This window comes from Schistocerca americana, chromosome 3 (assembly GCF_021461395.2).
Source record: "Schistocerca americana isolate TAMUIC-IGC-003095 chromosome 3, iqSchAmer2.1, whole genome shotgun sequence".
Lineage (NCBI taxonomy): Eukaryota > Metazoa > Arthropoda > Insecta > Orthoptera > Acrididae > Schistocerca > Schistocerca americana.
In genome coordinates this window covers 256,359,857-256,377,162 of record NC_060121.1, presented here as the reverse complement: position 1 = coordinate 256,377,162, position 17,306 = coordinate 256,359,857, and the positions used below count along the sequence as shown (strand labels likewise).

At 42.3% G+C, this 17,306-nt stretch overlaps 1 protein-coding gene across 1 annotated transcript in view; it reads right to left on the bottom strand.

Moving 5' to 3' along the window:
- Positions 1–17,306, bottom strand: part of LOC124605433 (pre-rRNA-processing protein TSR1 homolog) — an 86,682-nt gene that overhangs the window by 45,795 nt on the left and 23,581 nt on the right. The window contains exon 3 of the mRNA XM_047137098.1: positions 12,289–12,514. Coding sequence (XP_046993054.1) covers positions 12,289–12,514 — 226 coding nt within the window. The remainder of the gene's footprint in view (positions 1–12,288; positions 12,515–17,306) is intronic.

Genomic DNA, 17,306 nt, shown 5'->3' with positions numbered 1-17,306 from the left:
AAGTTCTTGAGGAACATTCCTACAGCCATTCTTTCTGCATATGACAGCTTCATCTGCACAGATAATGAGTTGGCTGAAAAAATGATAAATTATGTGGCTGAAGAACTACTGCTGGATTCGGATGATGAACATCTTCACCAGCCAGATGACATTGATCAAACAGTTTGATAAACAGTTTTGAAGGATTCACAAATGCACTAAAGGACACACAATTAAAATCATTTTTGAAATATAAAATTAATGTGGCTGTAATTAAAAAAAATCCCCAATATCCTCAGTACAGTTGTGCCAAGTTCACGTCTGCCACTGTATTGAATGTATGATGTACCAGCAGGATACACTAATTGCAGGCAGTTGCAATAGAACCTTATTATTATATAGCCACGGGAATAGCCTGCATTGTTTTCTGTCAAAGTGAGGTTATTGAAGGTGTTATCAGCATTTATGCTCAAAAAGTTTCTAAGTTACTGTTTCTATGAACTACCTTACAACAAACAACATACTCCTATCAGAAAAAGAGTAAAAGTTAAGAAACTAGAGGTAACTGTTTTCTGTTCTTTGTTTCTATGCATCATGAACCAGTCCTCTATAGGTAGGCCTACGTGGTTGCCTTTCCCTTATTTTATGTATTTTTACAGCATACTATTCTTACAATACACCCACTCTTTCTGGTTCTCAGCACAATTTTATTATCAGAATTAGTTTAAAATATTTTCCCTACACATATTAACCTTCTTTTGCTGTGAGATTTTAATTATGTTTTGCATTTCTGTCATTCAATTTCTAATCTAAATAATTTCACATGTATTTTGGTTCTTGCTTCCCCATCACCAAGTATGGTTCACAATTAAAAGACGCCATACGTATGATGCTTGTGAGGAAGTGCAGCAACACACTAATGAGGAAAAGGCTAGTTGGCTGGCTGGCTGGTTGGTTGGTTGGTTGGTTTAAAAGAAAGGGGAAGGGGCCAAACTATGAGGTCATCGGTCCCTTGTTCCGAAGGAAACAATGCCATAAGGGCGAGAATAGGACAATGAAACTTACAACACGAAACAGAATGAAAGGAAAAACCACAACAACGACTGAAGGGCAACAACAACAACTGAAGGGCAACAAACACTTAAATGCACAAAATGGGACAAGAAAACCACAAAGACACAAATACAGGTACAAGAGGGTAAAACAAGAAAGCAGGTTACAACGGCTAGCTGACCATGAGGGTAAAAAGGAAAAGCCAGCCACTCTGCAACACATTAAAAGCTCCACCCTGAAACCACAAGGGTGCAGGACACACAGGGACAAAGGAAATGCGCTAAGACTTAGAGCAAATGATAAAACTCACCCTCATGAATAAAACTTAAGACTAAAGCTGCTGTTGAGGCATTGTTGCCCAACACTGAAAGTAGGGTGCTGGGAAAGTTAAAACTCAACCGCAGAGTGGTTAAAAGTGGGCAGTCTAGCAAGAGATGGACGACCGTCATTTGTGAACCACAGAGGCATCAAGGTGGTGGTGCATACTGAGGTTATTCCATTCCATCTCCCAAAGCCGCAAAACCTTGTGGCATAATACTGAATGCAGGTCAGTTTCGGAGAAGTCGATCTCCGTAACGGTTTCCACATAGCCCGTTTGGCCAACCTGTCGACAAGTTCCTTGCCTGGGATTCCAACGTGACCCGGGGTACAGACAAACACCACTGAATGACTGGACCATTCCAGGGCAGAGATGGACTCCCGGATGTTTGCTACCAAAGGACGGTGAGGGTAATACTGATCAATAGCTTGTAGGTTGCACAAGGAGTCAGTACACAGGAGAAATCACTCGCCTGGGCATGTGCGGATGTGCTCAAGAACACGAGATATGGCTGCCAGCTCTGCAGTGAAAACACTGCAGCCATCTGGCAAGGAATGCTCTTCTATATGTCCTCCATGAACATAGGCAAAGCCAACATGATCATCATCCATCGAGCCATCAGTGTAAACCACTTCATGGCCATGGTACATGTCGAGAATCGAGGGGAAGTGACAGTGCAGAGTCGCAGGGTTAACTGAGTCCTTAGGACCATGTGAAAGATCCAGGCGAAGCCGCGGACTAGGTGTACACCATGGAGGTGTTCGTGAATGAACCTTAAGTATAGCTGGTAAAGGCAAGGATTCCAGTTTGAAGAGAAGGGATCACACACGAACTGCACTTGTAAGCCCTGACCTGTGCCGGAGAAGGAGATGGTAATTCGGATGCGCAGGAGAACGTGTGTAACGTAACTGGCCAGCAGCTGTGCGTGCCTAAACTGCAATGGAGGGACTCTGGCCTCCACCATGATGCTGGGCACCGGACTCATCCTTAAAGCTCCACAGTGGTGCACTGGGTCGAGTAAACGAAATGCTGAGGGTGCCACCGAACCATAAACCACACTCCCACAGTCAAGGCGGGATTGAACAAGGGCTCTGTAGAGCTGCAGCAGCGTAGAGCGATCTGCACCCCAGTTGGTGATGCTCAGGCAGCGGAGGGCACTGAGGTGCTGCCAGCACTTCTACTTAAGCTGCCTGAGGTGGGGAAGGCAAGTCAATCGGGTGTCAAAAACCTTTCCTAAGAATCGATATATCTCCACTATGGTGAGTGGACCGTCATTCAGGTAAAGTTCTGGTTCGGGATGAATGATACGACGCTGACAGAAATGCATAACACACGACTTTGCAACTGAAAACTGGAAACCATGGGCTAGAGCCCATGACAGCGCCTTGTGGATGGCTCCCTGTAGGCACTGCTCAGGAACACCGGTACTGGTAAAGCAGTATGAAATGCAGAGAAGTCGTTTGCATACAGAGAAGGTGAGACGGATGGCCCTACAGCTGCTGCTAGACCATTAATGGCCACTAAAAATAGAGATACACTCAATAAAGAGCCCTGCAGGACCCCATTCTCCTGGAAATGGGGGGAACTATGGGAGGCACCAACTTGGACACAGAAAGTACAAAGTGACAGGAAATTGTGGATAAAAATTTGGATCAGGCCGCGGAGATACCTCTTGTATAATGTGGCAAAGATATGATGTCACCAGGTGGTGTCATACAGTTTTCGTAAATAAAAAAAGACTATAACCAGGTGTTGGTGTCTGGAAAAGGCTGTTCAGATGGCAGACTCGAGGGACACAAGATTATCAGTGGTAGAGCGACCCAGGCGAAAGCCACCCTGACATGGAGCCAGTAGGCCACCTGACTCTAGAACCAAATCCAACCGCCGACACACCGTACGTTCCAGCAGCTTACAAAGAACATTGGTGAGGCTAATGGGCTGATAGCTATACACATCAAGTGGGTTTTTACTAGGTTTACCACCGGAATGATGGTACTCTCCCGCCATTGTGATGGAAAGACACCATCACGCGAGATCCGGTTGAAGTTTACGAGGAGATGTCGCTTGTCATCAGACGAGAGATGTTCAATCATCTGACTGTGGATACGGTCTAGCCCAGGAGCTGTGTTGGGCAATGTGCAAGGGCACTTAGGAGCTCCCACTCTGGAAATGGGGCATTATAGGGTTCACTGTGGCATGTAGCGAACGAGAGGACTTTCCTTTCCAACTGCCGTTTGAGGGTGCAAAAGGCTGGGGGGCAATTCTCAAATGCAGAGGCTCGAGCATAATGCTCAGCAATCATGTTTGTGTCGGTAGATAACATGCCGTTGAAGTTAATGCCAGGGACACCTGTTGCGGTCTGGTACCCAAAAAGACGTCTGATCTTCGTCCAGACTTGGGACGACCCAATGGTCGAGACATATCTCTCCCAACACTCCTGCTTTCATCTTTTGATAAGCTGGCGAATGAGGGCATGGAGCCACTTAAAGGCTATGAGGTGCTCCAGGGAAGGGTGCTGCTTATGGCGCTGTAGAGCTCGCTGGCGCTCCTTAATTGCCTCAGCAACTTCCGGTGACCACCAAGGGACTGCCATTTGCTGGGGCATCCTGAAGAGGGAGGGATCGCGTTTTCCACCACAATAACGATTGTTGTAGTCACCTGCTCAACCATCACATCAATGTTACCATGTGGGGGAGAGTCAGCGGTGACTGCAGATGTGAACGTATTCCAGTCTGCCTTGTTTAAAGCCCATCTGGACAGGCATTTGTGGGCCTGATGCCGGGGCAGTGACAGGAAGATGGGGAAGTGGTCACTACCACACAGGTCATCATGTGCTCTCTAGTGGATAGATGGGAGTATTCTTGGGCTGCAAATGGATAAATCAATGACGGAGTAACTACCACAAGCCACACTAAAATGTGTGGCGGCCCCAGTACTTAAGAGGCAGTTCGACATCTCTGCACTGGCCAGTAAGCAGTGTCACTCGTCAAGGGGTTATGGGCGTTAAAATCTCCCAAAAGTAGGAAAGGTTTAGTGAGTTGATCAATCAGTGCAGCTAATATATTCAGGGGTACTGCACCATCTGGAGGAAGATATATATTGCAGACAGACATTTCCTGTCATCCTTATTCTGACAGCCACAGCTTCAAGAGGGGTTTGAAGGGGCACAGTTTCATTAGAGGCTGAGTTTAGGACATACACCTGACACTTGTTTATAGTTGCTACGGTTCCTGTTATATCCCATATACCCATGGAGAGCAGGAGTCCGCATTGCCAGGAACTAGGTTTCCTGGAGGGCAATGCAGAGAGCAGGTGTAAAGCTTAACAGTTGCCGTAGCTCAGCCAGGAGGTGGAAAAAATTACCACAATTCCACTGGAGGATGACATCATCATGAGACTGGGAAGGCATGGAACATTCAATGGAGTAGTTTATACCCCAGAGTCACCTGCTGCCACCGACTTATTGTCTGAGCAGTTTATAACCAATGTGTCTGAGGGTCTGGTGAGATCTAGGTCCTCAGCGGATGCCAAAATCTCCACCCCATCCTCAGACACAGACCTTGTAGGTAGCGGTGGTGTGGGTGCCACTACAATTTCCTTGGTCTTAGGGGTTTTCTTTTTGGATTTCTCTCGCTGCTCCTTGGGTTTCCCTGGCTGGGAGGACTTCACTGGCTCAGTATCCGGGACTGAGGATGATCGTGAAGCCCTACGACCAGCTGCTTTTGGGCTCTTCAGCCACTGGCGGGTGTCAACTTTCCTACTAGCAGAATCCAGGGAAGGGAATGACCCAAGGGATCTCTTCCTAGCGAGAGAAGCCAAAGAAGACTTATGCTTCTCTGGCTTAGAAGGGGGGACGAATGTCGCCAATGGTTGGGGCGGTGTTGCTCCCGAAGTAGGTGGTGCAGGAGCTACAGGGAGGGAAATGCCCCACACCATCAAGGGGGCAGGTGTAGTCTTCCGGCTCTGAGGGGTGACTGGGGTTGGCAGAGCTGATGGTGCCAGAATTGTAGCAGCAGTGTAAGATGATGTCATACGCACAGGATGTTGGCGTTCAAATTTTCTCTTAGCCTCAGTGTAGGTCAGTCGGTCCAGAGTTTTGTACTCCATGACTTTCCTTTCTTTCTGGAGAATCCTGCAGTCTGGCAAAAAAGGCAAATGGTGCTCTCTGCAGTTGACACAGATGGGAGGCGGGGCACATGGACTATTGGGATGTGATGGGCATCCACAATTTCGACATGTGATGCTGGAAGTACAGCGGGAAGACATATGACTGAACTTCCAGCACTTAAAGCACCGCATCGGGGGAGGGATATAGGGCTTTACATCACAGCCGTAGACCATCATCCTGACCTTCTTGGGCAATGTATCACTCTTGAAGGCCAAGATGAAGGCACCGGTGGCAACCTGACTATCCCTCAGACCCCAGTGAACACGCTGGACGAAATATACACCTTGCCACTCTAAATTGGCATGCAGCTCATTGTCAGACTGCAAAAGAAGGTCCCTGTGAAATATGATACCCTGGCCCATACTTAAGCTCCTATGAGGCATGATTGTTACAGAAACATCCCCCGGTTTGTCACAAGTGAGTAACGCCCGTGACTGGACAGAGGATGCTGTTTTGATGAAGACTGACCCCAATCTCATCTTGGACAAGCCCTCCATCTCCCCAAACTTCTCCTCTAAATGCTCAACAAAAAACTGAGGTTTCATTGTCATGAAAGATTCCCCCCCCAACAGCTCTTGAACATACAAGGTACCGGGACGAATAAGATCCGCTGCCATCCTTAGCCTGATGTTCCTCCCATGGTGTGGCCAGGGAGGGGAACGATTTGGAGTCATACTTCTGTGCGTTGAATTGAGCTCGTGAATGCTTAGAGAGTGCTGGTGTTTCACCACCAGCAAGAGATGATGGACTATGCTTCATCACGTGTGATCCGCCCTGATGCCACCCACTCCGACCAATGGCCCTCCCCACGGGCGCAACCCAGCCGCAGCAAAGGCCACCTGGCAGGATGGCCATTGCTGGGAGTCCCGATGCCCCAGGGGGATGGGCATTTACCCCTTGGCATACGTGGGGAGTTAACGGTGCAGGCATCAGCAGGACGATCCCTGTGTAGTCAGGGGGCTACAACCAACAGGGTACATGGCGGCCCAACCACAATGGACTGGCTACTGTGCTGGATATCAGGTGGAAAGAAGTCCATGGCCATCATTGCATATTTAATGGTGGAAACACACCCAGGGAGGTGTCCTCACTCAAGAGATGGAGAATGGGCAAGACTGCAATGCGACGGACAGAAAGTGGGCTAAAGATATCAGTGCACGATGGACACAATGCGCCATGTAAGGCGCCGTTCCCCAATTGGTTTACTCTTCGGGAAAATTTTTAAGAATGGAGGTCAAACCCTACAGGGGACCATCACAAAGGCCGAAACGTGTGAAACTCCTTTTAGTCGCCTCTTACAACAGTCAGGAATACCTCGGGCGTATTCTTACCCCAGGACCCGCAGGTGGACAGCATGTTAGTCACCACAAAAATGCAAATGAGCTTTTTCTTTTATATGGCAACAGAAGCCCTTTCATAGATCTTCACACATGAGAAGAGTTCACAAAATTTCATTGGACTGTTCTTCTTCATCCACCCTATAACCTGGATCTCACACCTGATTTCTGACTGTTTGGCCCAATGAAGAAAGCAATCCACAGGCAGTTAGTGGATGGTGACGTATGGCTGTCAAATTGAACAGAGACTATGTTGAAAAACAGGTCTTGAAGCCAAAAGATTGGGGAATAATATGATGTATTGGAATCTGGAATAAATCCAACCTGCTTTTAGAAAAAAAATGCCTGCATTACTTACTGAACACCTCTCATAATATTTATAACTTTTTTGACCATGAAGCAATGACAGGGTGTCCACACGGACAAGGAAAAAAAATTCCCGGATTCCCCAGCTAAAAATACAGTTTCTCCCGGATGAAAACACACTTTTTCCGTTTTATTGACAGTATATTTTCCCTCGGAACTGTAAAACTTATCAATCCTTCTGAATGGTGTTTCTATACACGGGCAAAGAATTTCCCGGCACTTTAGAAAATGAAACTCAGGGAAGAAAACCCCTTTTGGAAAGTTCTTTGATGTGCAGGAACATGTACGTTGCATATTTTCGTATTACAAAAGTATAAATTCGAATTCCACCGAACACCGCATGTTACTTTCCGAACCACTGTAATCGATATTGTGATGTGCTTTTGTAAGCCAGTCATAGCTCATGTCACGTGATCTCGCCAGTCCATGACAGCGGATATTCAGACCCCAGCACACATGATGTAATCAGCTAATAACAACAACATTGTTAAATAGTGCGGAAACAGGAAAAGTTAATGTTTTAAATTAATATACATAGTGTTGCTACAAGAAAAGCAAAGCTTTCACATATAACATTTGTCTCTAAGGTTAATAAGCTGCAAGAGAAGCTAAGCTTTCACATATAATGTTGATCTTTTTTGCGCGTGTTACACTTTAAGATATATCACACAAATGTGCCAGTAAAATTTTTAGCCGAATCCAGTGAATTGTCCTTAAAGTTTTCCACAAGTAAATTAGCTACCACAGAGGAGATTCTCATAGCACTACATCAATTTGCTCATAACAACAACATGAATGTCTGATCTTCTGGGCACGAAATACTTCTAAATGGCTTGTCATCAAACGCTCTGTGATTTAAGAAGTTCATCGTACATTTTCGCACATAGTTCACCTTGCGTAAAAGGAAATTTACTTTTTTCAAACCATCATTCGCAATATTTTCCTGCGATCTGTTAGAAATAGGTTCGTTTCAGTATTTGTCAGAGAGTGGCAGATAACAGGCGCCACCGCGCTTTGGCAGGTGCTATGACGCAGGAAGCCCGTATGTTCGTACGTGTAAAACATTAAAAAGAGCTTACATTATGTCATAAAAGAAAAAAAGACATCAGAGGATCCCCCAAAAGCATCGGAATTTCATGAACCATACTAAAATGGCACATTCAAAGTGCATACTTAAGGAGCACATTCGTATATCCAGATTCCCAATGAAGTAGGCCTCAACCTGATATTAAGCTTTTCAGTATGGGTTTCGTCATGTAAATTTTCTTGGAGTACCAGTACTGTATCGACTCATTTTTGATTCTTTATTATGGTGTAATGCCACACGTGCTAGAAGATGAAAACGTGCACTTGAAATGGAGCTAGCAGTTGAAATTAGCCAATAGTGTGGAACCAAACACTTCGTTTCAAACACATTGACTGCCTCAGCATAAAAGGTTAATAAAAACCAAATTTCTTTAGCAAACCGACAAAAATAACTACATTGTTCTACAAGGCGATTAATGCACAACTGTCAGAAAAGTGGAAAATATAAATAAAATCTGAAACTAATAACATATATCAGCCATCCGTAATTATGTGAATGTATTTTAATTCACTTGATAGCTCTCGGCCACAGAAATCCGTTTTGTTTTCATTTGACGTAAGAGCAGTAAACAAAGATGAAAGAGCAAAATCACTAAATGTAAACACGGGTTACATGGAGACTACACACTTCCCCACTGTAACTCCAACTGCTCTGCGCATCAGCCCCCGACCTACGATATTTCCGAACCGGGGCAATACTTAGACCCCCGCCCCTCCTCCCTCGAGCGTTTGAGATACGACGTCGGAACTTTAAAAAAATCGAGTTTTCAAAAATATGTTCATTTTGTAGCGGACATCTTTCTGAAGATGTCTGATGCATATGTCCGAGGAAATGTAAGACATGTTATTTGCTCTTAAGTGTGCCAGAGTGCAGTGCCACCTCTCTTCACACAGCATTCTTCTATCGCACGTCACTGTATTTCGCTCCCTGGAATTGAAGCATGTATATTTATATTTTGTACTGGATGCTATCAAACTATAATCAGGACAGTGGAAATTAAAATGTCCTGTGGTGCCTCTCCTGCTCCCAGTCGCCCGGTTTGACATCCTGCCCTCTTTTTTTTTAAAAAGAAGAAGAAGAAGAAGAAGAAGAAGAAGAAGAAGAAGAAAGAAAAAAAAAACCTTGCAATTAATACTGGATGGAATTATTTGTAATCGGGAGAACAAGAACTCCAGAAAATTTGCACTCTTTATTGCCTGTTAACTAAGAACTTTCTGTTTTAAGTGACATAAAATTAAATATAGGATACATAAAACCAGTAAAGACAAGAGACGAGCAAGACAGTACACATTTATTCAATCCTTAGCTCCTAGCATTGTTTTCTCTCTAATATTGCTACAGCTTTACATGGTGTGCTTTCCATTCTGCAAAAGAATCTATTACCTCATCAAAGTTAGTCAAACATTTTGCTACATGAAAAATTGAAATATCGTTCTCCCATACTGAGTAAGCTATTAATACAAATAGTATCCAAGACTGGTGTGGTTTCTCGATCTGATTACGCCTATTTTGTCAGTGTCTGCTTTATAAAACAAAATAGGCCTTTCTAACACTGCAGAAATTGTAACACACACCAAATAAACGAGACCGTTTTTGTAACATGACAGAATATAATTCATGAAGACCAGCATAAAATGCCTATTAGGCCTACTACAAGCAAAAAGCTTTATATTAGAAAATAGTTTCACATTTCATGCATACGCTCCAGTTTCTCGAGCATGAGATAAAAAAGCAGTAGTACAACATTTTTATGTAAATTTGGAATTGTCATTATCTTCCCTAATTTGTGTGACGTCCCTGTTTCTTCTCCTTCCTCTTTCTAATAAACAATTTTGTCATGACTAATTCTGGAACTATTCTTGCCTTTGTCAAAACTTATACGCCGATTAACTTCACTAACTGTGCCAGAATCACCGGTTTAGTTATCCCTGATCTGGTTAGGCATTTATATTTTCGTACAAACCTACTTCCAGAATAGAACTTAAGCGGCTGCTAGACGGGGACCGTACAACTGGCCTTTACTAGTGTAGAGATCTGGCCAAAAATTTTCTGACAAAATTTCATTTTCTTGGATACACCGAGAAGATAGTACGTAATCTTTCTTACCTGTTATTCCTGTTAGTCGTTTATTTCCACTCTGGTAGTCTGACTCTATGGATTTCGCTAGTAATTATAACAATGCTTATCATTTGCAAACCCAATCAACAATATAATCAGACAGCGATTGGCGTTCACTCGTTCGGCTTTACTCCGCTCAGCTCGTATAGTCCGGTCCCTTTTGCCTGCAGGAAAGTTTAGTTCTAGATGCGAGGAGGATACCCCTGTCAGACATCACGTACACTATGCACGCATTAAAAAATCAGCTTATGATTCATTCAGAAATCAACGTACAGAGGGTGTTCAGAAACCAACAGGGATGCGTTTCAAAATCATATGAGTAATCGATAGTCCAACATGGGCCGGATGCTAGGCGCTTTGTGAAACAAGGTTTTTTCTCCTGAAGAATATGAATTTGGCGCTCCCCCCACAATTGTCTCCCGGGTCAGATACCTCGGTTAGCTGACCCCCCCCCCCCCCCCTTCCTCTCAGATATCCGTGCCTGATGCGCATGCTGCGTGAATCTGGCAGCTTGGGCGCAGCAGTAAAATTTTTCCCGGTTGCATCTAGCTGCTTGCTGCGACTGCCTACACAGCCAACAGCCACATTTCTGTAGCCAGAAGGGGGAGGGGGTACAACTGTACTTCATACGCCACTCAACTGCGCATGGATACAAGCCCGCTCGTAACTGCTAAAACACATTTAATGTAGACAGTTGTGGCGTCACGCTCATTGGAAGCAATTTGTTGTTATGAAGCATTACATAGTCTTCCTAAAGCCTTTGTCACATTTTGCTGTTGGCAAACAGCTGTGTTTTGTTATTGTACATGGCACATTTCCTTTGCAATTTATGTTTTATTTTCATATTTTTTTCTCGTTCTCATTTTATTGTTGCAGTACTATTCTGCAGTAGCAGGATACAGTAATATCCTTTGTTAGAGTATCGATTCTTACCAGTCAAAATTTAAAAAAATTTAACTGAAACAACGTAAATTCCCGGAATTCTAAAAAATTCCCGGGTTTTTCCAGGTTTTCTCCCGGATGAATAAATTCCCGGGTTTTCCCCCGGATCTCCCGGTTGTCCCGGGTCGTATACACCCTGAATGAAGGAACAGGATGAAAATTTCAAAGTAGAAACATAGGTGCAAGGGCAACAGATACTGGTATTACGGTTCCCATAACACACTGCATTTCTACTCAAAACTAAGCAAACCATATGACAAATATTAAATGGAATGTACAACTAGCTGGCATCGATTTTGGGTTACAGATAGTGAAAATTATGAAAGTGAATAAAATAGCAGAAAGGAGAATAATGACTTCTTACATATCAGACTTAGAAATAACTTATAAGAAAGGAAACAATTTTTTTTTAATCTTTAAGATGGAAGGTTATACACGACAGACAAAAGAAGGGAGACATCAACAATAAATTGTTGCAGGCGAAGAAAACTTTCTTTAAAAAAGTGGATCTGTTGGCATCATCAGATATCGACACAAAATTAAAGAATAAGTTTCTAGAACAAAATTCCAAAAGTATTGTCTTGTATGGGTGTGAAACATAGACTGTGGGAAAAATCAGAAAAAATGAAACTGGAAATATTTGGGATGTGGAAGTACAGAGGGATTTTAACAATTAAAATGATGGATAATGAAATGAAATTGTACTAAAAATAATAAATGAAGGGAGCTGCCTATGGAAAACAATTACCAGAAGAACACAAGGGCTAGCGACAAAAATCTTCTAACCAATCCAGAAAGAGTGGTCATGGTGCTAAAACGAGCAGTCAAGCAGACAATTTGTAGAGACAGAAAAACAAGTTTATGTATTGATTTCATCACAATTTCTATGAAAATTATTCAGTACAGTATCAGTAAATACCTTAATTGGTACATTGTCTAGATGTGTTACAGCAACAACTGGTGTGGGCAATCCTTGAGCCATTGCAGCTGTGAGTAGTACTTCTCCTGTTGTATCTAAGCCTTCAGCTTCATCAGCTGATAGGAGAAACAATACTGTATCCGATACTTTCAAGGCATCCAATACACCATACAAGTCACCATGTCTTGGGCATACTATAGTAAACCGCTGTTTCAGTCGAGGAATGCTAGAGACAGGACAAAAACAATACAATTACTTTTTTATGTATGTCACTTGAACTTTTCTAGCAGTAGTGAAAATAATTGTACATTATTCTGGGACAAAAAGGTGTGTACAGCTGCAACACTTGATACAAGATGTAGATACTGACATAAAACACTTAAATAACTATTAAAAGAAAAAAAAAAATGAATATTTGCTGGGCATCAAGAGGTGGCAGGCATTACTGCTAGTGCCACAACCATCTACATTAATAAAAGTGAGATAAGCTATTGCCTTTATTGAGGAATCATTTCAGTATTCAGGAAGCAAAATGAAAGAAGGAAAAACAGAGTTTCATATTCTGTCGACAAGGCCATTAGAGAGTGAGGAAAAGCTTGGATTCGACAAAGATGGAGAACAACTTCATCCATGTTCCGTCAAGCGAGCCCATCTCACCATTCAACATTAACAAATTTATGACAATCATGATAAACCTCTTGATACTTGGCTGGAGATTTGAACACTCCTCATCTGAATTCAAGTCTGAGTGCCTTCAACATCACACCACCTAACTTGGTCATGTAATGCAGTTCGACAAAACTGTGGGGAAAAAATGCTACCTAAATCAGGCTTCAAACATATTATGGACAAATTTTTGGGTAATCACACTAGATATTCTGATTCAACCTTAAAGTAATATTGTATTTGGGAAAATTAAGTACAGCCACTATCATCACAAGAAGTGGAATGAAGCTGTCTCATGTAACTTGAGATGTCATCTAGACAGATATCTATAAATGGAGCATGTTTATTGGAATCTGTGTTGGAGTGAGACACTGACAAGGTACAGGTCTGGACAAAAATGTGGAACCACCATAAACACAACATATTAACATGCCAAATATGGCATAGGAAAAACATTGACATTCAAAACAACTCCCAGTCATCTTGGAATGGATAAATACAGATCCTAGATGTAAAAGGTGATTATTCAAGTTTATGACAGGTGATCACATTAATGTGAATGGACAGTGAATGTTCCCTTTGAGAAAGGTGAAGGAAGATCGCCATGCAATTGTGGATTGTTTTATGGTATGTAGCTTGCTCATAACGGCCACAGTGAGCCATTTCTTGTTCCAAGTCTCCCAAAGCTAGACATTAATACGTAGCAATTTCAGTTGATGAGGAATGTGGATAGTGATCAGTCACCCCTCTCTCCAATGTAGACCACAAATGCTCAACAATACTGATACCTGGTGACTGGTGGCCAGAGGAGATGCAAAAATTCATCCTTGTGCTCACAAAACCAGTCCTGGAAAATGCAAGCTATGTGAACAAGGGCCATATCTTGGAAAGCAGCATTCCACTGGAGAGAAAATATTGTACTATGGGATGGATATTATGAGCCAAAATCACCACATAATCCTTGGCGGTAATGTATCTTCAGAGTATCCATGGGACCCATGGAATACCACAATATGGCCACCCAAATCATCAACCAATCCCCACCATGGTTTATTCCTGGGGCAAATGTGGTCAGAAGCTGGAAACAGTGTGCAATAAGACTCATCCAAACAAATTACTTTCTTCCGTTGCTCCACAGACCAGATTTAAAGGCTTTTGGAAGCATGTTTTCCAGTTACAGTCATTTGCACCACTGATGAGTGCTTTTGGGATTCCAGCTCAATTTGCAAACCCCTGCTTAATAATCTCTCTTTATTTTTTTATGTTGAAGGTGTTTGTGAGTGTGACATTCACTTCTGCAGTGACTTTGGCAGCTGTTGTCCTCTATTTTTTTTGTAACAATGCTTTTCAATGACTGTCTGTCATGATTGTTCAACACACAATTTCGTCCATGTTGTGACATAGAAGATGATTATTTTTTCCACTTTCTCTGTACGCAATATAAATCTTCAATATGGTGTCTCTTGAAACTCCAAACACATTAGCTACTTTGGTTATGGAAGCACCTACCATGTGAGCACCAACAAATTACCCACATCTGAGGTCACATAGCTCTGACATATAACTCATAACTACACATGGCACTGTTCTGACCGTGCCTAACTCTTGCAACTTATTGAGGACATTGCATAGCTACCATTCATGATAAAATATAACAGCACAATCTGCAGGCTTGGCTAGCATCCACATTTGTGTTCAACCATACATTTCTCATGGTGTTCCCGAATTTGTCTCCAATCCCTGTAACTTCCATTAACCAAAAGAGAAACACAGTTGATATCGTACATTACCTCAATAACACACTTGTACAGCATCACTTTCAAGATAAACACTGGTTTGGATTTGTCAGACTATTGCACAATGTGGCCCCACCTCAGGATAACAACCAAACAAACAGCAAAGGATACTAAGCTAAGTGACAACTGCCAGTCACTAAGCACACATTATAATGTCAGATAAAATATACCTTTTAAACAACTACATACTCTCGGTTCAAAATAATTTGGTTCCGTAGCTTGACGTGTTGTGTTATGACCACCATACCCTTCAAAGTGTTCATTTCATGAGATAGTTGACACGTAATTAGTGATGAAGCTTACCCACATGATACAAGAATAAACACTCTTTCCTCAACTGCTACTATATGAGTAATTGTTTGCTGAGATATCTGTCCGGCTCTCTGTAGCTTGAATGACTCATTTTCTCAAATGTTTCTACTCTAGAGTGGTAAATTTCTTCAAATTAGGTTGATGCGTGTTATAAACCCTTTCTCCCTACATTTGTTCAGCTTTCCTGGCACTACATCCTGTTGCACAATACAGTAGCATATGTAAATACTTGCATGTCTAAAAGTTCATTTCATGAGCAAAATGCTCCATCTATTACTATATGTTAAAGGTGTTGAACTCCACCATGGGCACATAAAACTCGTCATGTATTTATTTCAAGGAGGAACCACCAGTATTGATGTGGCAGGAAGTTATTTGCTATAAAACATGAGCACTTTGTAAACAAATAGCCCACATGCCCCGCTCATAATAACAAAAATACTCATTTGTGACCGTATGTTTCTTACAGCTATAAGGTCACTATTAGCTGTATGATGTGACTCTATAGGTTTAGGATATCCTTTATACAGTTTTCATTTTTGCACTGGTTATATTATTATTAGTTGTTGTGATTTAAAGTAATTATAAGTATCAATAACGAGTTGATTAAAATTTCAGTAACACCAGTCGAATACAGCAATATCATGGCCCTCTAAAAGTCAGTACTGGATTTTTATGTGTCTGTAGTTGTAGTACTAAGAGAAAAGCATCAGAGTAGCTTTATACTTTGATTTACATATAAGTATCCCACATAATTTAACCAAAAGTATTTGTAGTGAGATATTTTTTTCTCTGTGAGTAAGTTATTCCTAAAGCTTAAAACATGGTAGTCAGCTAGAAGAAATTTGTGTACACAGTACATGAGGCAGAGTCTCACCATACAAAACCAAACTTTCTGCACTATTATGCTTGACATACAGGATTTGAAGGTGTTTTAAAGCAGTTAAATGTACCCCTGACAATCACTAGGTCATTGTGACATACTTTCAAGTCTCCAGCAATGTCTAGCAGTTATGAAGTGCACTGGAATGAATCTTTCTTTATGTCTTTGCTTTGTCTACAGATGTAATCTTTACAGGAGATGCATCAGTGCATTCATGGGGAACTCATTTATATAGCTTCTTGGTGTCTTAGGATTGTGTAATGACACACTTAATTGTATTAACAGTAAAATTTAATCGAGAATACTATTAAATAATGTAACAGAATTGTTCGCCTGTAATTCCTTTCACGATGGGAAATTTTTAGTACTGCCAACAGACACACAGGTGGTTTCATCCTGGGGTCTTAGTGACCTGTCCTTCCTTTTTAATTTTCCCCATTCTGTTCTTCTCTCCTTCCTTAATAGTTCCAAAAGTAGGATAGTGTTGTGTACTTTAATTTTTATGTATTTTTATTATAACTGTCATACTCACAAGGTCACCTTTATCTCTCTTGAGTGACTTGAACCATTACTGCTCACAGACTGTTGTTGTCAATGGAAGCTAATGTGCATGCACTCCATTCACTTAAGAAATATACCTGATCATACACAGTTAAGTCACATAACTGTTACCGCCGCCTATGTTTGACAACAAAATGCAATAACCACTCACAGACAGCTGCTGGCAGTCCTAGCAGTGAAGGGTACATAAAATGTGTTGGGGTATGTGGAAAAAAGTAAAGTCATTGTTGTAATGTGGAAACGGAGTGATTTATTTGACGTCCAAAAGGGCATATTATTGGGTTTCGGGCCAAGGGTGAAAAAATTTCCAAAAGAGGTAAGTTTGTAAGCTATTCACATGCTACCATGGTTGAAGTATATCACGCATGACACAATGGCGTTATCCAAAACTGGCTATGAGGCAACTGTTGTGCACAACAGGGCATAGATGACACGGGGCAACAACAGCTGCAGTGATGTGAATAGGCAAATAGATAAGCGACTGTTGAGCAACTGACTGCCAAGACAAACCATGAGGATACCAACAGTCTCTTCTCCTCAATGACTACTCGGCGAATGTTGCTACGTACAGGCCTCCACAGCAGGCACCTGGTTCATGCACTCATGCTGACTGCTGTTCACTGGCGATGAAGGCTGGTATTTGCATGCCAGTACCACAACTGGACATCTATTGAGTGGTTGGGTTGGAGTTGATTTGAGGAAAGAGACCAAACAGTGAGGTCATTGGTCTTATCGAATTAGGGAAGGATGGGCAAGGAAGCTGGCTATGCCCAGACAAAGGAACCATCCCAGCATTTGCC